The sequence below is a fragment of the Phyllobates terribilis genome, unplaced genomic scaffold, assembly GCF_046119375.1.
Source record: "Phyllobates terribilis strain yellow unplaced genomic scaffold, ASM4611937v1 Scaffold_1__5_contigs__length_1240528914, whole genome shotgun sequence".
Taxonomy (NCBI): domain Eukaryota; kingdom Metazoa; phylum Chordata; class Amphibia; order Anura; family Dendrobatidae; genus Phyllobates; species Phyllobates terribilis.
In genome coordinates, this window is record NW_027362761.1 from 1058710597 (window position 1) to 1058735982 (window position 25386).

Genomic DNA, 25386 nt, shown 5'->3' on the forward strand with positions numbered 1-25386 from the left:
ATATAATTATTAAAAATACAATAATTATAATTATCATATTGATATTTAATATTGTGCAGAATTAATTTGAGCCTATTGGTTCAGACCTCCACCACAGTCACGGTCTCGCAAGTGGCCCTTCGGGAAAATGAATTCCCGCCCCTGCCTTAGCAGGTCTAGCTTCATACATGAACAGACTCAGCATCCATGTAATTGCTTGCGCTGGCAGGATGGACATTTTTTCACCCATAGTTTATATTTGTTGTTTTCTCACATGCACTATTAGGATATTATTGGTTTGGTTATTATGTGTACTGGGGTTAGGTGATTCTTACCATATATTCACCTCATGTGATCTATATTATTTATGTGTATACTGTACATTATGTCCATTAGATTTAGGTGTCCTAATACAAAGTCCCCTTATGTGACATATATTGTTCATCTACACATTGTATTAATCTGCTGTATGTACTTGTTTTTTGACAAATTTTTATTGTCAGCTCTGTATTGTCATTGAGCATATTTTGTCTTTTTGCTATTGTTTTGCATTTCCAGCACTAAGTGTTTTTTTACCAATTTTTTGCCATTGTCTATCCATGTGATTGTTTGATAAAGCAGAATTAAACTTTATTATGGGTTTATGTGACTAACAGCCATTAGGCTTGTTAAGTGTTTAAATGTTGTCTTTGGTTTCATCTACAATAAACATGAATTTCCGTATTCTAGGTGATCATTTTTGCATACTTCTTCTCTCTATCCTAAGGATAGGCCATCAATATTAAAGAGGTTGTCCACTACTTTTTCATTGATGACCTATCTTTAGGATCAGCTGTTATCGGTGGCGGCGTCCTCCGGCCCGATGTACTCGCTTGCGGAGCTACTCTGTCTTCTGATAGTGGCCATGACTGAGCACTGCACATCCGTCTCTTAGTCAAATCAATAGGAGGCGGATGTTTAGTACCCTGTGGTGGCCACTATCAGAAGATAGAGCAGCTCTGCAAGTGAGTACTTCCGGCCGGCGGCCACCGACTCCGATAAAAGCTGATCGGCGTGGGTGCCGAGTGTCGGACTCCAAACCATCAGACATTGATGACCTATAATAGGTCATCAATGAAAAAGTAGTAGACACCCTCTTTAAAGGAAACTTGTTGCCAGGTTTGTCCCATCGCAAGAAGAGAGGAGGCACAGGACCAAAACAGCGACACCCATTGGACCGGACCGCCTCGTATGTGAGTATAATAAAAGCTCTTTTTCTTGTCTTGCAGGCCTGATTGGTGGCATATATACAGCTTATTAGAATATTGTATATCAGGGCTGAAAGGTCCTGGCCTTACCTCACATGGGACAAACCTGGTGACATCTTCCCTTTAAAGTAGTGGACAACCTCTTTAACTTCAAGTACATTTGTATGCCCTTCCAACAGATAGTCACCTCACAAAATAACGAATAACATTTACCACCTCTACTTTACATCGGCATCATTTTTTAATTGTTTTTTTTTTGTTAGGATGTTAGAAGGGTTAGAAGTTAAGCAGCAATTTTTCATTTTTTCAATTAAATTTACAAAACCTGTATTTTTTCAAGTGACTTTGGGGGTCCTACAGTGAGGAAAATAAGTATTTGATACAGTGCTCGCTTTGCAAGTTTTCCCTTCTACAAGGAATGGAGAGATCATTCATTTTTATCATAGGTCCACTTCAACTGCGAGAAACAGAATCTAAAGAAGAATCCAGAAAATCACATTTTAAAAACTACATCCCTCTGGGTTTATCTACGGGTGCAGTGATCATATTTACGCCACAGATGTTTCACAGAATTTTGTACCATGCGGCGGTAAAGAAAAAATAATTACATTTTTACCACTAAAATGTTTTAGCCCCAGATTTTACAATTTCACAAGGTAATTTTAGGTAAAATCGCCCCATAATTTGTAACACAATTGCTCCTGACTTTTTCAGCACCCCACATGTGCCACACGGCAGGGCTCTTGAGGGAAGGAGCGCAATTTGACTTTTGAAACACAGATTTTCTTAAAATAGTTTGTGAACTCCATTTATAGAGCCCCCAAGTATCACAACAGCAGATTCCCCCTCTTTAAAGTGATTCATTATTAGAAATTACACCCCTCTGGGAATTCATCTTCAGGTATAGTGACGATTTTGGCCCATACATTGTAGTACCCGTACATTGTGCCCAGCTCGTGCTTCTGGAGACTCGCACACTGAAATTTGTTAAGTGGTTCTCCCCATTGCAGAGATGCTGAACATGTGGATGCTAACTGCAGTTTAGGCACACTGTGGGGCTTAGAGGGGAGGGAGACATTTGGATTTGGCAGTGCAGATTTCACTGGATTTATTTTGGTAGGAGCCATGTCCCTTTTCTAGAAAGCCTTTGTACTTCTGATAACGTGTAAATCCCCTATAATTCCATTGACAGGTGAGGAACCTCAGTGGCGACTTGCTTTTTTGTGGGTTGAGTTAAAGTTTTTATTGATAGCATTTTTGGGTACATAACATTTTGGATTACTTTTAAAGGGGCTGACGATTTCATTTTTTTTCTTATGGGCGTAAGAAGTAACAGGTAGTTAGCTGCTACCTACCTGTCTGTTGTGCCCGGTGCCGATCTCAGCTGGCTCAGAGTGGTCACGGACCACTGCTTCAGACAATTCTGCGGCTTCTGGTGAAATCATGTTGATAGAGCAGCTGCTTCTCTTCCTTCTCTTTCCCTCTGCTCTGTTGACGGGTTGTGACTACCAAAGTCATGCTGACTGACAGCTGTGTCCCCGCTGCCTAACTGTGGGGAACCAGTTGTCAATCAGCATGACGTAAGTAGTCACACTATGTTGACAGAGCTGCCCAGAAGGGGTTAGAGCTGCTTCGCCAGCAGGAGAGGCACGTCAGTACTCTGAGCCTGTGCCAGGTAGAACAAAAAGGTAATGAGAAACTACCTTCCTGTCAGTTCTTAGCCCCGTAGGAAAAAAAACCTTTAAGGCTCGATTCATATTTATCCTGTGTTCTACACTGAGCACTTACATCAGGGTTTCCATCTAAATCTTTGAAATTCATGATTCAGATGAAAGCCCCTGACGTATCCATTCACTGTAATGATGCTGCAGAATTACTCCGGACTCTTCTGGCCTCTGTTCAGCGGTGTCTGTGGTATCTTCCACCGGGGTTCCGTCTGAATCACGTATTTCAGAGATTTACACGTAAACCCCGGTGTAAGTGCAGAGCACAGGATAAATGTGAGCCGAGCCTTACTGCGATCTTTGGGAGGCAGAATGAACAAATTGAGAGCAGATAAATAATTATTTTTATTTATTTTTATTTTTTTCACCATGTGGAATTAGGCAGCTTTATTCTGGGTCAGGACCATTAGGGCTCATTCAAAAACTGATGCCAGCCTGATCAGAGTCATCGGACGGACCATTTTTTAACATATGTGGTGAAATTGGTTGTGTGAACCTACCCTTTCAGTGATCACATTTCTATGTATTTTTGTTATGCTTTACTGCTAGAAATAATTTTATAGAAAAAAAATGTTCTGCATCGCCATATTCTGCTGATGGAGCTGAGTGAGGCATCTCTTTTTGCAATTATTTTTTCTTCACTGCTCCAATATGGAGCTTCTTCCCTTCTGAGCACTATGCCTCGAAAGTAGTTTTCGACCGCATATGGGGTATTGACGCACTCAGGAGAAATTGCAAATTGTGCCGTTCATTTTCTCCTATTATCCCTTTTGAAAATTAAAAACTTAGGGTTAAAGCAACATTTTAGTGGAAAAAATGGTAATTTTCCATGGACTCAGCCCAATGTTATACAATTCTGTGAATCGCCTGAGGGTTAAAAATGCTCACTACACCCCTATATGAATTTATCAAGAGGTGTAGTTTCCAAAATGGGGTCACTTGTGGGGGTATCTGCTGTTGTGGCATGTCAGGGGCTCTTCAAATGTGACATGGCATCAGCAATCTACTTGAGCCAAAGTTGAGCTCCAAAAATCAAATGGTGCTCCTTCCCTTCCAAGCCCTGCCGTGCGCCCTAACAGTAGTTTTCCACCACATATGGGGTATTGGCATATTCAGGAGAAATTGAACAACAAACTGCATGGTCCATTTTCTCCTGTTAACCTTTTGAAGATGCAAAATTTGGGGCAGAATCAATATTTTGGTGGGAAAAGGTTAATAAACTACTTGAATGTGGTTCTGAGCACTTTCAGGGGTGTAGTTTTTAAAATGGCGTCACTTTTGGGTATTTTCTGTCATATAGGTCCCCAAAGTCCCATCAAATGGGATGTGGTCCCTACAAAAATCAAAAATTGGTTTTGTAAATTTTGTTAGAAAAATGAGAAATTGCTGATAAACCTTTAACTCTTCTAACTTCCTAATTTTTTTTTGTTATGTTTCAAAAATGATGCTGATTTGAAGTAGACATGTGGTAAATGTTATTTATTAACTATTTTGTGTGATATAAAGTTTGAAAATTTTCACATTTTTTTGTCAAATTTTTATATTTTCATAAATAAACGCAAATCTCTGATAGCGGTATTTAACATCGCCGCGCCGGAAGCGCGTCACTTACCCCACCCATCGGTGACCCCGTCACGTGATCGCGGGTCACCGATGCGTGGGCATGACAACCCTGGGTCTGCAGCAGACTTCAGTGGTTGTCATGTGCTGATCGCTATGAGCGCCACCTAGTGGTCGGCGCTCATAGCACAGGAGCATTTCTGCTACATAGAGGTGATCTGCTCATCGCCTCTATGTAGCAGAGGCGATCAGACAAGTGCTGCTACTAGTCTCCTATGGACACTATAAAAGCAAGCAAAAAGTGAAAAAAAAAGTTTTTTAAAAATATTACAAAAAATTAAAAAAAGATAAAAGTTTAAATCACCCCCCTTTCGCCCCATTCAAAATAAAATAATAAAAAAAAAACCCCACATACACATATTTGGTATCGCCGCATTCAGAATCGCCCGATCTATCAATATAAAAAAAAAATAATCCAATCGGTAAACGGCGTAATGAGAAAAAAATTCTAAACGCCAGAATTACGTTTTTTGGTCGCCGCAACATTGCAATAAAATGCAATAACGGGCGATCAAAACATCGGATCTACTCCAATATGGTATCAATGAAAACTTCTGCTCGGCACGCCAAAAATAAGCCCTCACCCAGCCCCAGATCCCGAAAAATGGAGACGCTACGGGTCTTGGAAAATGACCTTTTTTTTTTTTTTTTTTTTTTTAAGCAAACTTTGAAATTTTTTTTCACCACGTAAATAAAAAAGAACCTATACATGTTTGGTGTCTACAAACTCATAATGACCTGGAGAATAGTAATGGCAGGTCAGTTTTAGCATTCAGTGAACGTGGTAAAAAAAAATGTAAAAAAACATCTGTGGTATTGCACTTTTTTTGCAATTTCACCGCACTTGGAATTTTTTTCCCATTTTCCCGTACACTATATGGTAAAACCAGTAATGTCATTCAAAAGTACAACTCACCCCGCAAAAAATAAGCCCTAACATGGCCATATTAACCAAAAAGTAAAAACGCTATGGCTCTGGGAACAAGGGAGCAAAAAACGAAAATGCAAAAATGGAAAATCCCAGGGTTGCGAAGGGGTTAAAGCTTTCCAGAGTTATTTCCATGAAGTGAGTCTAGTCAGAATTGTAAAAATTGGCCTGGTCAGGAAGGTGCAAACAGGCTCAGGAGTGAAGGGGTTAAAGGGAATCTGTTAGTAGGATTGTCCCTCCTAAGCTGTCTATATGGGCATGTAGGTCATAGGAAGCTAAATAAAATGATACCTTGATATCTGCGATCGGATGTGTTATTCCAAAGAAATCCACGTTTTTCTTATATGTAAATGAGCTGATCAGGTCTATGGCCCCGACACAGACCTGCATGAGAATCTGCAGCCAGAGATTATTATAAGGGGACGTTACTAGTGTGATGTGTAATGGTTACCAGTGTTACCAGTGTGATGTGTGATTTTTAATGGTTACCAGTGTGATGTGTAATGGTTACCAGTGTTACCAGTGTGATGTGTGATTTTTAATGGTTACCAGTGTGATGTGTAATGGTTACCAGTGTTACCAGTGTGATGTGTGATTTTTAATGGTTACCAGTGTGATGTGTAATGGTTACCCGTGTTACCAGTGTGATGTGTGGGTGGTTGGACTGTGAAAGGTTGAGGGGTGGAGACAGAGCTGGGGTGGAGCCTGGGTGGAGTCTCAAGGGGGCCCGAAATTTTTTTCCAGTATGGGGCCCCAAAATTCCTGGTGGCAGCCCTGGGTTCCAACACCAGGCAGTGCTTCCACATCCTCTTCAATGGACAGCTCCCCATCCCAAACAGCAACAGAACAGAATGTTTCATTTACTCCCTGCACTCAATTTTTTCACTCTTGTAAGTTGAAGTGCTGCCATCCTGTCTTACAGCTTACGAGCATGGGTGACAAAAACCTCCTAAGGAGTTACTCTTCTACATGAAGCAGCAAATGTCATGCTGGATGGCCTTTTGTAAACTACACCGATCAACATAGTAAGCAACAATGCCTGGAACATTGTGGCTACATTATGTTTTGGCAAAGCAACTCATGCTACCTAAATGGCACATGTCCTTAAAGTGCACCTGTCAGCTGGATTGTGCTCAATAAACCACATACACTGTCAGGTGGGTGACATTACACTGATTAAAATGATAACTTGCTTGATGAAATTTGTCCTGTGCTGCTCGTGCTCCGAGGCAGCCTGTTGGGTGGGCTCTATCTGGTGCTCTGCCTACATATTCGTCGGTTTGATCTTAGGACAGCTCACTGTGCCTTCACTGACCTGCCTATTTTACTTATCCCCGCACTACTAGATGCATTATGTAAAATAGGAGGCAGGTCAGTGAACGATCAGTGAGCTGTCATAAGAGCATACAGATGAATATGTAAGCAGAGCACCAGATAGAGCCCCCCCCCCACCCCCACACGCTGCCCCAAAGCACGGGCATGTCATTATCTCCAAACTGAAAGTAAAGATTACACAAGAACCACAGGACAGATTTAATCAACCAAGGTATTATTTTAATCAGTGTAATGTCGCCCACCTGACAGTTTACTGAACACAATCCTGCTGACAGGAACGCTTTAATTTGATTGTGCATTTTTTTTTAAAGAAATATATCCACTTAATGATGATGTCCATGGCCAGGATGTGGTGTGGGCATTTCAACCATTCTGAAATGGAAAAGTGCTTCTTCCAGGCCTTTTAGAAACCAAATAGTCTGCGCGGGCACCACCTCATTTGCGATGTTGCAGGGTGATGGAATTTATATGTTAGAGCATCTGTACGAGCAGCATAAAGTGGTGACTGATTAAATGATGCATTGAACTGGTGCTTGTGTTACCTTTAGAGTTGAACCAAAAGATTTGAAGAACCCTAGTCCAGCGGCCATTGAGGTAGTCCATTGCTGCTGGACCAGAGCCGTAAGATCATCCTACCTGCATCACAGACATCTCATCTAATTTGTAGGCCCTGTGCAATGTCTTCACTGTTGCATGACGCACTCATAATGTCGAATTGGGTGTACAAATCAGAAGTGGTACTGGTGAAAAGATGACATCTTCTCTTTCTCTGTTTGTGGGTAGTTCTGACCCCAGTCTCACTAGGTTGGGACCATGGAAAGAGTGTCCACGTCCCTTTAACTGGCAACAAGCTCAATGCAACAACCGGCTTCAAACTGGAACAACTGTAGAGGGAACTCCTTAAGCAGCTGGAGTCCCCTGGGTCCGACTGACCCTGACTTCAGCATAAGACCTAGAGAACAAGGCCTTTAAGGAAGGAAGAAAGAAACCCTGGGACAGACCTGGAAACGTCCACCTCCTCACACTCTCTTTTTTTTCCAGGCTGCTCAGAAGTTTGGGGATGGAGGTTTGTCCCACCTCCACGGCTGATCAGGATACTCCCGCCTCCCTTGGTCATCCTGCAGTAGTCCTGTCCCCATCGTAAACACCTATGCTGAGGTGTTTCCTGTAAGGCAAATGTTAGTACCGGCCACATGGGATGTATCAGCGCCAGGACGTATCTTTTCCTCTTCCTCGGTCCGAACACGAGTCTGTGTACCCGCTGTGTACCTCTGTGGCGCTTTTGTGTGTTATGCTTCTGCTCCCGGACCATGGGTTCTGATGGCGCTCTTACCGGACCTGGCTTTCGAATTCAACTACTTCCACTTTTCCACTTCTTCGCTGGTCGAGGAGCGGGTGACCCCCACCGCGTACCAGCCTTTGCGGCACCACACTTCGCAAAAAAGGATTTTCTTGCCTAAATAAAGACTGTGCAGGCGATACAGTAGGGTGTCCCTTTTCACCATTGCCCGGTTAACATACACCTCGTCTCCGGTTCCCTGCTCCTTAATAAAACCAAAGCCTTTAGTGTAATTAAAGTCAATCACCCGGCCCTCCGTGCACTGCTCCTCGAACAGGGCTTGCTTTGGGCCTGTGAACCACTCCCGGGCCAGCTCATCTGCTCTCATTCGCTCCTCTACGACATCCGGCATCTCCCGCAGCCACAGGATTCCCCTTGATGTCGGCCTCACAGGGGTTGCGGGGTCCCACCTCCTCTAACTCCAATCAAACTTCTCATGCCGAACCCACTTTGGGAGTACAAAGACAGGTTTTGGGGTTCCCTCTCTTCAGTCTCTTCTCCCATGGGGCCCTCACATTCTCCTAGACGCAGTACAGTCAGCCTAACAGGATCAGACTAACCTGGTGAGGGAACGTCCTCCATAGCCGCCATCTGGTCTTCTGTGGGCATCCAGCTCCAACAGAGTAACGGGATCTCATGTTGATACAGGCCCACCTTCGGTTGTGGGGTCGTTTGCCATTGAACAGATATTGATAGCGGCGTCGCCTGGCCTGTGGTTTCACCTGCCGGCTGTTCTCCTCTTGCCGTGGCCCTGAGGGTTGTAAGGTGGATGATCTCGTCAGAGGATATCGCCATTTCTTCCATTCCGCTGCTTCTCATACTCGCGAGTCCATCACTGCGGCGGCATCTCGGGCTACTGCTGCGGTCCTGTAAGTAAAATGACGCTGTCCAGTTATTCATCGCACCCTCCCCGCCCAGTTGGCTCCACCTTTCCTTACTAGTGAGGTGACCACCATCTCTTCTGTCACTCCTCGTGACTCTTCTTCCGGACATACCTCCTTCACTCGGTGTTTCTCACCCAATGGGTCACCTCACTTGCTGGATCGCACCTCCTTCTGCTACGGTCCACCTCTTTGAGGTTATCACTCCGGTGGGCTGGACGCTTCGTCTTCACCCAGGGGAAGGCCTTTAGGTTAAACCTCCAGGAACCGAATACAAACCGGCCATAAGGATAAAATCAATTCTTTTATACCATATATAAATAACATATGAAAAAAACACTTTTTATCAAATTCCATTCACTTGCCACGTCTTCTTGAGTACTGCTTTTTTTCATTGTCTGTCATTAATTGTGAGGGTAAACTGTGGTGGCATCATATTATTTTTCTAACTATTGGAGATCATACTGTTTCATGGGCTTTGAAGACAAAATACTGTGTTGGGGTCTATGGCAGGTATCTTACTGTATGGGGGACTTTGTACCGTGGAGAATCATAATGTTTGGGGCATCATACTGGATGTGGGGGACTTTACAGTAAGATTATAAATTTTATAATGAGCAGTAAGCTATATGGATTTGATTAGCTGCTACTGATAAGTATATATGTTACATTAACCCTTTTCCAACCCTTGCCGTATTAGTACGCACATTTGCGTACCCCCCGTTCAGTGAGGGCTGCTGCGCTGAGCCCTCACTGAACCGAGCACATGTCAGCTGATTCTTACAGCTGACATGTGCCCGCAACAGCCGTGGGTGGAATCGCGATCCACCCGCGGCTGTTAACATGTTAAATGCCGCTGTCAATCTCCGACAGCGGCATTTAACGCGCGCTTCCGGGTTGCGCATCATAAGCCCCGCCCATCGGCGACCCCGTCACGTGATCGCGGGTCACCGATGGGTGAGCATGACAACCCATGGTCTGCAGCAGACGCCTGTGGTTGTCATGATCTGGTCGCTATGAGCGCCAACCTAGTGGTCGGCGCTCATAGCACAGGACCATTTCTGCTGCATGCAGGGGATCTGCTCGTCCCCTGTATGTAGCAGAGACGATCAGACAACTGCTGCTTCTAGTCTCCTATGGAGACTATTGAAGCATGCAGTAAGTGAAAAAAAAAAGTTTTTAAAAATATAAAAAAAATATATAAAAGTTTAAATCACCCCCCTTTCACCCCATTCAAAATAAAATATAAAAAAAAACCCTACATACACATATTTGGTATCGCCGCGTTCAGAATCGCCCCATCTATCAATATAAAAAAAGAATTAATCCGATCGGTAAACGGTGTAATGAGAAAAAAATTCTAAACGCCAGAATTACGTTTTTTTGTCGCCGCACAATTGCAATAAAATGCAATAACGGGCGATTAAAACATCGGATCTACCCCAAAATGTTATCAATAAAAACATCAGCCCGGTGCGCAAAAAATAAGCCCTCACCCAGCCCCGGATCACGAAAAATGGAGACGCTACGGGTCTCGGAAAATGGCGATATTTTTTTTTAGTTTTTTTTACCAAATTTTGGAATTTTTTTTCACCACTTAAATATAAAATAACCTATACATGTTTGGTGTCTACGAACTCGTAATGACCTGGAGAATAAGAATGGCAGGTCAGTTTTAGCATTCAGTGAACGTGGTAAAAAAAAAAAAAAAAACAACTGTGGTATTGAACTTTTTTTGCAATTTTACCGCACTTGGATTTTTTTTACCGTTTTCCCGTACACGATATGGTAAAACTAGTAATGGCGTTGAAAAGTACAACTTGTCCCGCAAAAAATAAGCCCTCACACGGCCATATTGTCCAAAAAATAAAATCGCTATGGCTCTGGGAACAAGGGGAGCAAAAAACTAAAAAGCAAAAACGACAAAACCCAAGGTTGCGAAGGGGTTAAGCTGTATCGTAACAAGTATTAGAGCTAGCAGCTGGTCAAATACTGAATTCTGCTCAATATTAAGTGATAAAATTATTAATAATATAAAATAATAATATTATTAATATTGAGCAGAATTAATTTCAGCCTATATGTTTGGCCATCTACAGCAGTCATGGTCTCTCATGTGACCCCTCAGGAAAATGAATTGCCCACCCCTGTTCTATACTGTTCTGCTGTCAGTGGTTGCTACCCCTACACAGCCAGGCATCTCCTGCATGTCCACTATGTTTTATACTGTGCTGCTACCAGGTCTCCAAAGCTGACTCTACAAAGCCAAGCATCTCCTGCCATCCATTATGTTGTATGCTGTGCTTCTGCTACATCTCCTGCATATCCATTGTGTTCTATAATGCACTGCTGCTTGGAAACCTACCATGCACAGAGTAAATAAAAGAAACCTGAAACTGCTCCTGAAAAGGTATAATTTTGGAAGATATTTTAACAAGTCATTGCTTCTTCACTACTAACCTGTAACTGATTCCAGGTAAGGTCTAATTTTTGGACATCTTGTTAGAAAGTCATTGATTTTCCACTTATCAAAGAACAAACCTGTTGCTTATCTCCAAAAAGGGAAACATTTTGGATTACTTTTATGTCTTACTGTATTGAGCAAGAAATGTAATTTTTTTTACCACAAAAATGTCATTGGTGCCAAAAATAATTTCAAGCTTGTTGTCATGGCTGATATAAGCCATAGCTTCTTCATCTTGTTTTCATCCATTCAAACATCCAAAAAGTTTTCACTCACAGTTTTTTAGTAAACTTTACTGATGCCCCCCAAAAAATAAAGAACATTTTTTAAATTGTCAAAGGCTGACTAAATTAAACTTTCCCTTCTTCACGGTTTACGCCGTCTCCAAGAATATCTTAATTGTTTTTCAACCAAAAGTTTGCTGCTCTGCTATTCAAAAAATGTTCAATGTTGTTATTATGGGACCCTGAAATAAGCCATCACTTCAATATCATTGTTTAACTGCCAGGGCTACAATAATAAAAAGCAATTGTTTTTTTCATTTGCTAAACTACCTGCTTTCCATTGTTTCTTCACTTGCCATACTGTCGGGGCCTTGGTGCTTTCCCATTACCTGCATGTGTTTAAACACCATCACGGCAGGCATTTTACCCAAAAAAGTAGGATTTTTCAACTTTTTTAATTAAAAAAAAAAAACATTAGATCTCCGACATTGGCTGGAAAATTCGAATTTTAGAGGATTTGCTCATCACAATCTCTTACACCAAGCTTCTTTGAGGTAGTTAATGTGAATAGGGGTTTTCTGAGAGTTGTAGCCTTTTTTGGAATTCCAACATGGTCATAACCAAAATATGACCAAGGACCAGTGTTCTTTCCATTATGTTGTTTCTATGTTGAAAACATTTCTGCAGTTGATAATTATCAGTAGTTCAGTAGTTCCAATAGTTTGGAGGTGTACTCGTATATCAGAAGTATAGGAATTCATCAGGTAAACTGGACCCTAAGGATACATGACTGTTAATGTGAATATAGTCTTATTAAACAAAAAGAAATCAGCTTGCTTGCACGTAACATTACAAAACAATCTAGACATAGTAATCATTCGAGTATAGAGGTATAAACACAGCCTTAAAGGGATAGTCCATCACTTGTTAACATTTTCTTTATGTAGACAGAGTAGAATGAGATGTAAGTGAATGTGTCTGTCTGTCCTTTTTTGTCTTCTTTGAATAGTTTGGAGGTATGGGTTATACAGTATACAATTCCTACATGGCAGTGAGGTAGATTGATATTACCTATAATATAGCACACATTGACTGAAGAGAAGAACTGCTCCTTCTGATGACAAGGACAGGGCACACACCAGAACACTTGTAAAAATCTGATGTGGTGTAGGATGGCTCCTTGAGTTCTGCACACTTGCAGAAAGCCTAATGTTGTGTGACAGCCTATTTAATAGAACTTCCAGGGCTAGAAATGGTGCAGTTGATCCCAACAAAGACTGGAGTCTGGCTCTTAGCCCATTCATTATTCATTGATTTTGGAAACTATATATTACAAGACTGTGTTCTCATCTTGTGGCCGTGGTGTGGTAAAACTACAGCGTTGTGGATGTGGAAAAAAAAATCAAAGTAACCATAACCTAAGAAGTGCGAGTAAAAGCATAAATAGAAAGTGATCGTTTTAGGATTTACAAACACCATAACAATGTATTCACAATACATTATTCAATATATGTGACAATTGCATGAACAGCAATCAATAATTGTAAGGCCATGTTCACATGGACTAAGCTCGCATCACAGCACCTGTTCCAACCACCAGGTCTCATAAGCAAATATTAGGCAGTTAGCTTAGATCAGAAGTCCTGACACGCGTATGGTCCATATATCACAGTGAAACTGGACTAAATGAAACATTTCCCTGACAAGAGGATTTTTCAGGGTAAGAATTTTGTGCATTTGCCTAAAAGAGTCATTTGCAAAACATATGTGTCTGTATGTCAGCATTGTCAGCGGCCCTTCTAAATGAAAAGAAGACGTGGGAATAGCTGCTGAAGGTGCTCAGCGATGACAAATGGAACTATAAGAGACATTACATAAAGTAAAAAAAAATAATGGTGAGGTGGTTTACTTGTGGGATCTAAAAGCAAACTACACTTTGGTCATTGCCTTTAAATGTGATGCTGAAGTTATACCGCTGCTTATCCTTTGTCGCCTCCTAGTGGAATATTCACATACTGCAACATTTCTTTATTACAGAGACCAGCCATATTAGGAGAATGGTAACAGTGAGGAAAAGTCTACTAGTCAAATATTGTGTGTGCACCGTGATATTTTAGTAGATTGCTTAGAAAGATCCTGAAAAATCTGGGCCAACAAACTCATGAAGGCCTTCATGATTAGTGCAAGCACAATAAGACTGGACGCCAAGCTGTGCAGAGAACGGTGGAGACAATATACAGTATTTATATGGGAGCAGGACTAGTTTTATACATGGATATTTAAGGCGGTTTTCCCACGAACAAAGTTAATTTTAAAGTTGATTTTACTCAATACAACTTGGAATAATAATTATTAATGGGATAGGGGGTAACTTCCTGATCCTTTGGGGTCTGAGTGCTGGGATCCCACTGATAGCAAGAACCAGGGATCTTAAGAACCCCGTGTGAATGGAGTGCAGGTTGATCATGTGCACTGCTGTTCCATTCATTTGTGCAGGAGTGTCAAAGAACAGCTGTGTGCAACTATCTCCAGCAGTACCATTAAAGTGGTTTTCCCACCAACAAAGTAAAAGGGAATCTGTCACCCCCCTGGGAGATATCAGACCTCTACTATGGGCATACAGGTTATAGAGAAGTAAATCTGTACTTACCTGTATGGCCCATAGTAGAGGTCTGATTGAAGAGAAATCTGTTTTTATAAACTCCATCTTGCACAGGCTTGGCGTCCCACGGACGCCAAGATACCCCCGCCTGTTTATTATTCCCCAAAATCCCCGCCTATATGCTTAGTTACCATATTCCCTCCCTCCCCTGCACGTCATAGGGCTCTGTGACATGCACTGTGCTCCCTGACTTCCCGGGCATGCGCACATTGCCGCTCACATAGAGCGTGCTTTGCTTCATCCCGGCCCCGTCTCTCCGTGCACTGCGCTGCAGGGTTTTATTGCGCAGTCACTGGGAAGTGACAGTGACTCCTCATGGCAAACTTCATATCTGTGAAAGAGCATGATGTGATGTGACCAGACATTGTGCCTTGAGGTTAGGACCAGCTGAGGCAACTGGGAAATAGCGGGATCTCACTTATGGCTGTGTTCTGCTGGAGTCTTGGCTGCTATTTCAGATGTCCAATTACATTTTGATTCTGAAGACTGTTTAAGTCTCCAGTGCTTGTGTCTGGTGTTCGAAGGCATACAGTGGATCAGTCTGATACTGCCTTGTGTTTGAAACCTTTGTACTGATACACCATTGTGCATGTTATCCTTATATGTTATTACACGACTGTGCATTTTCCTAGTATTATGATGCTGTTATTTCATCACTATATGCATTATCCTTGTATTATGACATCACTGTGTTTTATCCTTGTATTATGACGTCACTGTGTATTATCCTTGTATTATGACATCACTGTGTGTGTTATCCTTGTATTATGACGTCACTGTGCATTATCCTTGTATTATATCACTGTGTGTTATCCTTGTATTATGACGTCACTGTCTTTTATCCTTGTATTATGACATCACTATGTGTTATCCTTGTATTATGATGTCACTGTGTATTATCCTTGTATTATATCACTGTGTTATCCTTGTATTATGACATCACTGTGTGTTATCCTTGTATTATGACTTCACTGTGTGTTATCCTTGTATTATGACATCACTGTGTGTTATCCTTGTATTATGACATCACTGTGTGTTATCCTTGTATTATGACATCACTGTGTTTTATCCTTGTATTATGACGTCACTGTGTATTATCATTGTATTATGACATCACTGTGTGTGTTATCCTTGTATTATGATGTCACTGTCTTTTATCCTTGTATTATGACATCACTGTGTGTTATCCTTGTATTATGACGTCACTGTCTTTTATCCTTGTATTATGACATCACTGTGTGTTATCCTTGTATTATGACATCACTGTGTGTTATCCTTGTATTATGACGTCACTGTCTTTTATCCTTGTATTATGACATCACTGTGTGTGTTATCCTTGTATTATGATGTCACTGTCTTTTATCCTTGTATTATGACATCACTGTGTGTTATCCTTGTATTATGACATCACTGTGTGTGTTATCCTTGTATTATGACGTCACTGTGTATTATCATTGTATTATGATATCACTGTGTGTTATCCTTGTATTATGACGTCACTGTGTATTATCATTGTATTATGATATCACTGTGGTCTTTATGCCTATCCATGTGCAAAAGATAGCTGTTACCTGAAAGAAGGTTCAGCCGATCGTTCAGCTGACAGCTATCTCTCCCAACTCCTCCGTACACAGGCTCCTGTTTTCTATGACAGAGACACTGCCAGACTCTGGTGGCGGCAGCTTACTTAGCCGTGATCAAAAGTATTGGCAGTCCAAAATTGGATATGCCGGATCCTTCTCTTCCCTGCCATGATCTGTCCAGGGAGAGTTCAGAGGCCCCCATACATATTACACTATGAGCTGAGCGATCTGATATTGGCAGGCTTGACTGACTTTAGTCTAATGTGTATGCGGCATTTAGTAGACACCACTTAACATGACTCTTTAGTGCGGAACTTTATATACAGTATCTGAACATCACTTTCTCTCTACTGTGACATAACTACGTATTATCACTTTTTTGTCACATGGCTGTGTGCATTATCTATTTTGCATTATCTAGTTTTTTTTAAATATTTTTGTCTTTTGTATCAAACTTGACTTAGGAGGTTGGAGGGGTAGTCAACTAATTAAGCTCTGCCCAGGGCGGGGGAATTTAGAAAATAACATTTGGAAATGATACATCATGGGAGATAACTAAACTAGTCAACTTTGTGTCATCCAAGTAATAAAACGCACAATAGAACATTTGGCAGATATTAATAAATCAGATGAGAGGAGAATTTCCAATGAAGTAAGACAAGTAATGAAACCACAGAGCGGTATATCAACAAGATAAGCTTTCTGAATATTTAACCTGGATATAAGATGCCGTAAGGGAATGTGCATTTCTCCAAGGTGTCTCAGGAACCCTTTTTCAACACAACACCAGGCCACATGTTGCTTATAGTACTGTGAGCAGCCTGCGTGGCCTAAACCTGCTACCATGGCCTGCAGTGTCTCCGAACTTGTCTCCCATCAAGCACGTGGTACGCCATTGGTCTGCAATTGCAAAGGGATTTTGATGATTTGCCCAAGTACATTCCGCGTGTATATACACTCCTCAGACAACCATGAATAACCTTATTGATAGCAGCCAAGATGAGAGAGTGCATGTAAATCTACACATGGTTCTCATTCTCGACATTGAATAAATTGAGATGTTTTGAAAATTTTGTTTCCATTTTTTCAGCATATGCATATCATTGACATGTTCATAATTCTATGACTTTTCCTTCTTTGTGATGCATTTCATAATATACATGAATCATTATAGCATTTTCATATAGTAATTAAATGACACGTCTTATTAGTTAGTGCCATTATTAAGAATAATTAATAATAATGTCTGGTACATTCGAATCGTATAGGTCAGGGATGTTAAACTCAAAAACACAGAGGGCCAAAACTAAAAACTTGGACAAATTTGTGGGCCAACCAGTATACAGTATAATGGGCCCCACATAGTCCTCCATACCGAATAATGGGCCTCACATAGTCCTACATACTGAATAAGGGGTCCCACATAGTCCTCCATACAGAATAATGAGCCCCACATAGTCCTCCATACAGAATAATGGGCCCCACATAGTCCTCTATACAGAATAATGAGCCCCACATAGTCCTCCATACAGAATAATGAGCCCCACATTGTCCTCCATACAGAATAATGAGCCCCACATAGTCCTCCATACAGAATAATGAGCCCCACATAGTCCTCCATACAGAATAATGGGCCCCACATAGTCCTCTATACAGAATAATGAGCCCCACATTGTCCTCCATACAGAATAATGAGCCCCACATTGTCCTCCATACAGAATAATGAGCCCCACATTGTCCTCCATACAGAATAATGAGCCCCACATAGTCCTCCATACCGAATAATGGGCCTCACATAGTCCTACATACTGAATAAGGGGTCCCACATAGTCCTCCATACAGAATAATGAGCCCCACATAGTCCTCCATACAGAATAATGAGCCCCACATAGTCCTCCATACAGAATAATGAGCCCCACATAGTCCTCCATACAGAATAATGGGCCCCACATAGTCCTCTATACAGAATAATGAGCCCCACATAGTCCTCCATACAGAATAATGAGCCCCACATTATCCTCCATACAGAATAATGAGCCCCACATAGTCCTCCATACAGAATAATGAGCCCCACATAGTCCTCCATACAGAATAATGGGCCCCACATAGTCCTCTATACAGAATAATGAGCCCCACATAGTCCTCCATACAGAATAATGAGCCCCACATTGTCCTCCATACAGAATAATGGGCCTCACATAGTCCTGCATACAGAAAAATGGCCCCACATAGTCCTCTATACAGAATAATGGGCCCCACATAGTCCTCCATACAGAATAATGGGCCTCACATAGTCCTCCATACAGAAAAATGGCCCCACATAGTCCTCTATACAGAATAATGGGCCCCACATAGTCCTCCATACAGAATAATGGGTCCCACATAGGGGTGGTGGTTCTGCTGTCGTGGGCCAAATAAAACCATCCTGCGGGCCACATTTGGCCCATGTCAAGAGTTTGACATGTGTGGCATAGGTGTATGTGCATGTTTTACTTGACATTCACTCTATACAGATTTTATACAATTCACTGCATATAAAAAAATCTATATTTTATCATGATAATTGGCTGCACATATTCTTTTCTACAGCCAAGAAAACCTTCGAAACTCTCCCTTAGTTACAAACATTTTGTAATTTGTCCATTACTGCAGTAAAGACATTAAACTCATATTTAGAATGAATACATTTATTTACAGCATTTGTTTTAATAAAAGTGCAACATGCAATTTAAGTAAAACGAGTGAGAAGTTTAATGATCCAACATTGCAGTTCTTGCACCGTCTGACATTGTAGTATTATAGAACAAATAAACAGCAAATTAATTTAAATAAATTTCGACATGTTGAATCTGGAAGTGAGGTAAGGCAGTAACCATGTTCAGCTCTCATACACTGGACTTGTGTTCCCATGAGCTATGATACAATGCGGTGGAGCTGTGCACAGTGACAGCGCGCTATTCCAGGGAGATAATATGTGATTCTGTATGTGTGAATTGTTAATAAAAAATAAATAAAAGTAAAATACACAAATGATATTAAAGGCGTCCTGATTTTTAGATATTAATGCAGTTCTATGTCGTACAGGAGCACTGCACAGAAAAAAAAAATTAAGTCTGGTATCTTTTAATATGCATGGATATTGTCTGCACTGTATGTAAGTCTCACATACTTAATTTACTAATTTCCTAATAAAAGAAAAAATTGAGACCTTGCTAATGTGGTTGTTTTATCCTAATCTTGCGATATCAGTGCCACCAACTCCAATAGAGCTTCCTGTGATAACACGTGGCCAGTGCTGAGTATGAAGGGGGCTGGCTGGCTGATCAGTTTTAAAGCCAGAAAAAGCTTCTTCTCTGTCGTAGATCAGCTAAATGGATTTGATCAATTACCTGTGGGTCCTCTCTTTTTTTTAAAACTTCATATAAGGCATAATACACTACACTGTATGCTGGTTTAAGACTTGAATGGGATTTCCACATTGAGCAAATTATATATGCTAGATTTAATGGCAGTCTGTCACTCCCAAAACTCAAATTAAACCACTTATACATTCATAAATGGAACTTAGCCCCTATAAAAATCATTCCTGTAGTACAGATTTTTCACAAATTCCATTTTATATAAAAACCGTTATATTACATGTGTATGGTGCTAGGCTCCTCCATGCACCCTTGGCGTGGCCAAGGGTCCAGTGCACTGTTCCACCAACTCCACTAGCATCTTCCGCACTTTCCCATGTGCAGTTAACAGTACTATTTTTGGAGTGTTGCCTTAAAGAGGTTGTCCACTACTTTATCATTGATGACCTACCCTCAGGATAGGTCATCAATGTCATATTGGTTGGGGTCTGACACCCGGCACCCCCGCTGATCAGCTGTTCTCGGTGTCAGCCGGAAATGCTCAATTGCAGAGCTACTCCGTCTTCTAATAATGGCCGCTGCTGGGTATGGCACATTCACCTCCAACTCAAATCAATAGATGGAGCAGCTCCGCAATTGAGCATTTGCGCTCAGCGGCCGCCGTCACCGAAAACAACTGATTGGCGAGGGTGCTGGACCCTGATCAACCAGACATAGATGACCAATCCTAACGATGGGTCATCAGTGATAAAGTAGTGGACAATCTTTAATTCGTTTCTTGGCCCTGCGTCCGTACTGACAATGAATGAGCCGAGTGCATGCATACAGTGTCAGTGTGGGCATGCTCTCATCAGTCTCTCCTGTCTGCAGCAGCCGCATGAAGTACACTGTATCACAGAGTAGCGGGCATCCAATGATGACACCAGAGGGGGATGAAAGCGCGCCAGCACTGACACTGTGTGTGTGTGGGCTCAGCTCCTGCATTGTCAGTGCAGGGGACCTCTCATTCCCTTCTCCTGTCAGCATCAACAGCCTGCTACTGACATTCGCTGCAGACAGGAGAGGGTGATGAGAGTGCTCCCGCACTGACCCTGTTTGTGCTCTCAGCTCCTGCAGGGTCAGTGTGTGCAGAGCTGGAGTGCAGGCAGCACTCCAAAGCAAGCGCTGTCAATCAACATAGGGTGAGGTGTGGAGGATGGCAATTGAATGTGTTCAGAGCGGTGCACTGAGCTCCTGGCCATGCCAATGATGCATGGAGGACCTCTCACTTATATATGAAATAAAACAGTTTCTATATAAATTAAAACTAGTGAAATCTGTACTACAGGTACAGTGGTTTCATTTGAGCATTTTTGGTGACAGACTCCATTTAAGTAAATCTAGAGTAAACAAAGAACACGTACAGGCTGTCAAACATGGGGACAACATTCCCAGTCCAAATTAAAATGTCTTTTATGGAGAAATGGTCTCTTGTTACAGCATAATTTCACTGTAAAACCCAAGTCCTAAAATGTCCTGACACCCTGCGGCTGTGGATTCCACCACAGATCCCAGCCGTATCCATGTTCTGCAGCAGCCTCCTCCCAGCTGATAGTGGCTTTACACACATAAAAGGGGCTGTTTATCTGAAAAAAATATTTTTAGATTTGTTTGACATGAACTTACTAATATATTTTATATTGTTCCAATCTTCAGATATCAGTGCCGGTCACAGCAGCTCCATTTCTGGCTTGTGTTCATCATAGCAAAGCATTTGTAGTGTTATCAATTCATCAGAGATGTAGGTGAAGGCGCTGGTTGACTGCAAATTTCAATAGCTAAGCCAGCCTGCATAAGTCTCAGTGCATCATCTATGGCAGAAAAGGGGGATGGCTTAGCTATTGAAATAAGCTAGTCAGACAGCCCCCTTCACACACAGCACAAATGACACAGGAAACTCTCTCGGTGTATAACACAAGCCTGAAGTGGAGCTGCTGGGCAACAGGACCGACGTTGATATCTAGAAACTGTGCTATAATATAGGTATATGGCATGGGGTGTGGAGCAATGGATTGCTGAGAAATTTCTGTGTCCAAGGGCAGTTATGCTTTAAGGAGAAAGACTAAATATAGTGAATCTGGTACTGAAAGAAAAAAGGATCCATTTGGCAAGAATGTAAAAATCACAATCTTTATTCCATCTGATTAAAAAATTATGGTATCCATAGCCCAATTAAAACAGTGTTCATTCTCTGACGCGTTTCTGGCTGAAGCTCTTAGTCATAGAATATTATTTATTATTATTAATTATATGACTAAGAGCTTCGGCCAGAAAAGCGTCAGGGAACGAACACAGTTTTAATTGGGCTATGGATAGCCTAATTTTTTAATCAGATGGAATAAAGATTGTAATTTTTACATTTACCATGCAGATCCTTTTTTCTTTCTTTACTGATTACCGGTGGTCAACGGTTATTGGATCTACGCAAACCTAATGAGAACAACCATACTACATATTACACGGTGAGGCTTTTTCCATTAACTTTTCCATTGAAACTGGTACTATTGTGCCTGCACCACATAAGCGAGAAAAGGTGATACATTGGCGATTTATTAAAACTAGTGCAAAGGAAAAGTCTTATTTCTCTCACTACAGTCCTTGATAACATGACTACATAGGACCAGAAGTGCTCATCAGGCCTCTCCCAACTTCCACAGTCACTCATGTAACCGGGAATTGGATTTTTCGCCCCCAGCAGTTCGCCCCCAGTAATTCGCCCCCGGGTACATTTCGTCCCCCCACATTTCATCCCCAGCATTTGTCCCCCAGGATGTTTTGCCCCCGCACATCTCAACCACGCACATATCACCCCCAGTTTGTCCCCCTCCGGGGGCAAAACGTGCGGGGGCGAAATGTGCGGGGGCGAAATGTACCTGGGGGCGAACAGATGGGGACGAACTGCAGGGGACAAATTGCTGGGGGCGAACTGCTGGGGACAAAACTTCCTATAACCCATGTAACCTGCCCCGGTCACTAGAAAATCATCACACACCAGGAATCGCATGCAGAAAACTAGACACGTAACACACCTCATCTTTCTAGGTGGAAATAAATGTTGTGCTCTATTATGGCAACTGCACTCGTTTTTATCGCCCTGATTGTCTCCTAAAGCTAAAAATGAAAATTTCAACAGTATTATCGTATTATTATTATATAGCGCTTGTAACATACAGCACATCAGGTAAAGCTGCTTAATAATAACTTAATGTGTGTGTGAATCAACTTTTAATTCAATAAATATGTAAAAAATAGATTGTAATAAAACATGCCGTGTGTGAAATTCCCAAATAAAGATAATAATCAGTGCAAAATCCTAACAATATCCTGATGGGGGCGCCACCATGTCTGTGGTCATGCCCAGCGCAGACTCTAAATGAAAATTGATGTAACAGCTGCATTTTATCTCAGCGTATCTCTGCCCCGGAAGCTCCGGAATAATTCTCGGAAGTGTTTCCTGGTGACAGAGGTCACACACGTGTAGTAGTCCTTCAGGCCATGCTTTGGTTTATCCTGGTGATAAAGATACATAGGTTAGTGTCAAAAATATATGTAATAAAAAAGACACAAATTACGTATTCATGCATATATATACCCTATAACAATATGCAGATGTCCTCCTCTAGAAGCCAGAGCAGAGCAAAGAGCTGTTCTGAAATACTAATATACTGTGTGTATATGCATTTATATGGCCCCCATTCACATGCAGGAGTGTTTCTAGAAAAGGGATTGTTTAGACGCAGCAACTCCTTTCAAGGAACCTATCACAAATAAAGCTGTCACCACCAGATGAATGGAGCCATGCCGTCCTGGCATTACTAGCCAGCTCCAGGGCACGAGCATATAGGTCCTAGGTCACTGCCACCCTTCTCGTCTCAGAAGAGACAGTGAACGCCCTCTAGACTCTTCATCAGTCACATCATACTTTGTTTCTCTAATTTTTACTTTATTTTTCAAGATAATTTTCAGACAGTAAGATTTTTAGAAGCTATTATCTCGAAGCATATCACTATGGCGGTGCTGTCGGTGTTGTATATTTAATGCCAAGTTCTCTTTTCAGACATCAGTTTTTCTTGTACAAGTACTGTGAGAGCAGGATTTATTTATCTATCTTGACTCCATTTTGGTTATTCTACGTGCATCTCTAAAATGGAGTCTGACTGTGTATGTTTAGATTAAGAGTCACAGGCGTTCCTTTGTCTAACAGGATTTAGAGATAACACATAGGAAAATGTAAGTAAGAAGTAGAACCACACCTAGACCCTTAAGGCACCTAGACCTTTAAGGCACCTAGACCCTTAAAGGGGGGTGTAGATGATATTAACTTTAGCCAACGAGATGTATGTATGCTAATGCCAGCACAAATGTAAAGATAAGCTGAGCCAATTATATTGCTACAATGTATGTCCAGTAAATGCCTATATAAAGACTGACCAATGATGAAATAAACAGAGTTCTGTTCTGATACTAAGCGTGTCAGCGCAGCTCACTCCCTGCAACATAGTAACGTAGGTTGAATAAAGACCCAGGTTCATCAAGTTCAACCCTTATCCCCCAATTGTACCGTACTTGGATTTTGCAATCAAATTTGGAACAGGCACAATGTCTCAGAACGTCTTATATTACGTGGCGATGACGTACCTATTATAGTCCATGAGGCTGTTCACACGTCAATGTATTTGTGTTGACAGAGTGGTCTGAACAAAATCATGGAGACCTGTCCGATATAGTCTCAGATTAAACCTGCCAATGCAAGTCTATGGGTCCATAAAAAATATCGGACAGCACTCAGAAGCCATCCGTATTCTGTCTGTTTTTCACTGTTTTTCATAGTTTAGTAGGAGAATCTTGAGAAAACTCCTTGTTTCCTTCATATGGGAAATACTGATTAAACTTTCATTAAACTCTGAATAAAATTGAATCAAAAACACTTGATAAAACTCGTACAGATTTTTGCATGTGAGAAAAATCAGTGACATCGGAATAAAGCCTTAGACATACACAGGGCATATAGAGGGAGCGGAGACCTGTGTCCCACCGCTCTCGGCTTCCCCTCTAACATTCATGTGGACAGAATGGGGATCACATATAGATCCTTCCCAGGAGATCACATAACACATTTTCCTGCAATTTACCTGGACCACAGAAATTCTATTCTACATATTGATGAGATCTGATCGTGAAGAAGAATGACAGGCAGACAACATGCACTGGAGTGATAGAGGAGACGTACTTATCTGTTATTAAGCTGTTTCTTCAGACAGGCTCGGAAAGTGGTGTATTTCTGGACAGTATTGTAGCCCTGTGAAGCAGAAGACAGACGTGTGCAGATCACGGGACGGTCGCAGAGTGTGCAAAGCCAAAAGAAAAGTGACATTAGTTTGCTTTAAGGTGAAAACAGTGCTCACTACAATGAGGGTCACATAACATAGTGTCCAAAGCTGGTGCTGCCCATGGCCAGTGGATGCCAGGGTTCAGGTGATAGGCAAGAGTAGAGAAATTCCTTGTATTTCTTGTAACCCATTAAATATATTGATTTTTAGAACAGCTTTTGTAATCCAAAAATAGGAGGCAAGGGAGCTATCAAAGGTCCCAACTGCGTTATATTCGTGGCATTTACATAAGATGGCAAACTGAATCTTTACCTAAGGTGGAGGAAAGTCTATGTAGTGATCACAGATCGGGCACATTGCTTTGACTGATGGCAACTAAGGGGCATCGTATTATGTTGTCTTTTTTAGAGCAATACAGCACGCAACTAACTCTCAGTGACTGCGTGCACATCTCTCAGGAGCTCTCCAGTGAATATGTGATGTGTTAAAGGGGTTAAAGAGGTTGTCTTACTTTCAGTCTTCAGGAGCACACCACTCGCCTGCCTCCCAGCTTCCTACTTGCCAGGGATAATGCGGTCCTGATGACTTACATTCTGGACCAGGGGTATGGTTCCCTTGCTGGTCCAAACAGCTTAGCCACTGCAGCATCATAGGAATGATGGATCACTGACA

At 41.7% G+C, this 25386-nt stretch overlaps 1 protein-coding gene across 5 annotated transcripts in view; it reads right to left on the reverse strand.

Annotated features, from left to right (window-relative positions):
* Positions 1 to 21725: 21725 nt before the first annotated feature.
* MICU3 (mitochondrial calcium uptake family member 3) overlaps positions 21726 to 25386 on the reverse strand; it is a 161974-nt gene continuing 158313 nt past the window's right edge. For 4 of the 5 annotated variants that reach the window (XM_073645418.1, XM_073645415.1, XM_073645417.1 and 1 more), the window contains one exon: positions 21726 to 22894. In XM_073645418.1, the coding sequence (XP_073501519.1) occupies positions 22784 to 22894 (111 nt within the window). In that variant the 3' untranslated portion in view covers positions 21726 to 22783. Of the gene's footprint in view, positions 22895 to 24614; positions 24684 to 25386 lie in introns of all 5 variants that reach the window. The other variant, XM_073645416.1, reaches the window with a different exon arrangement.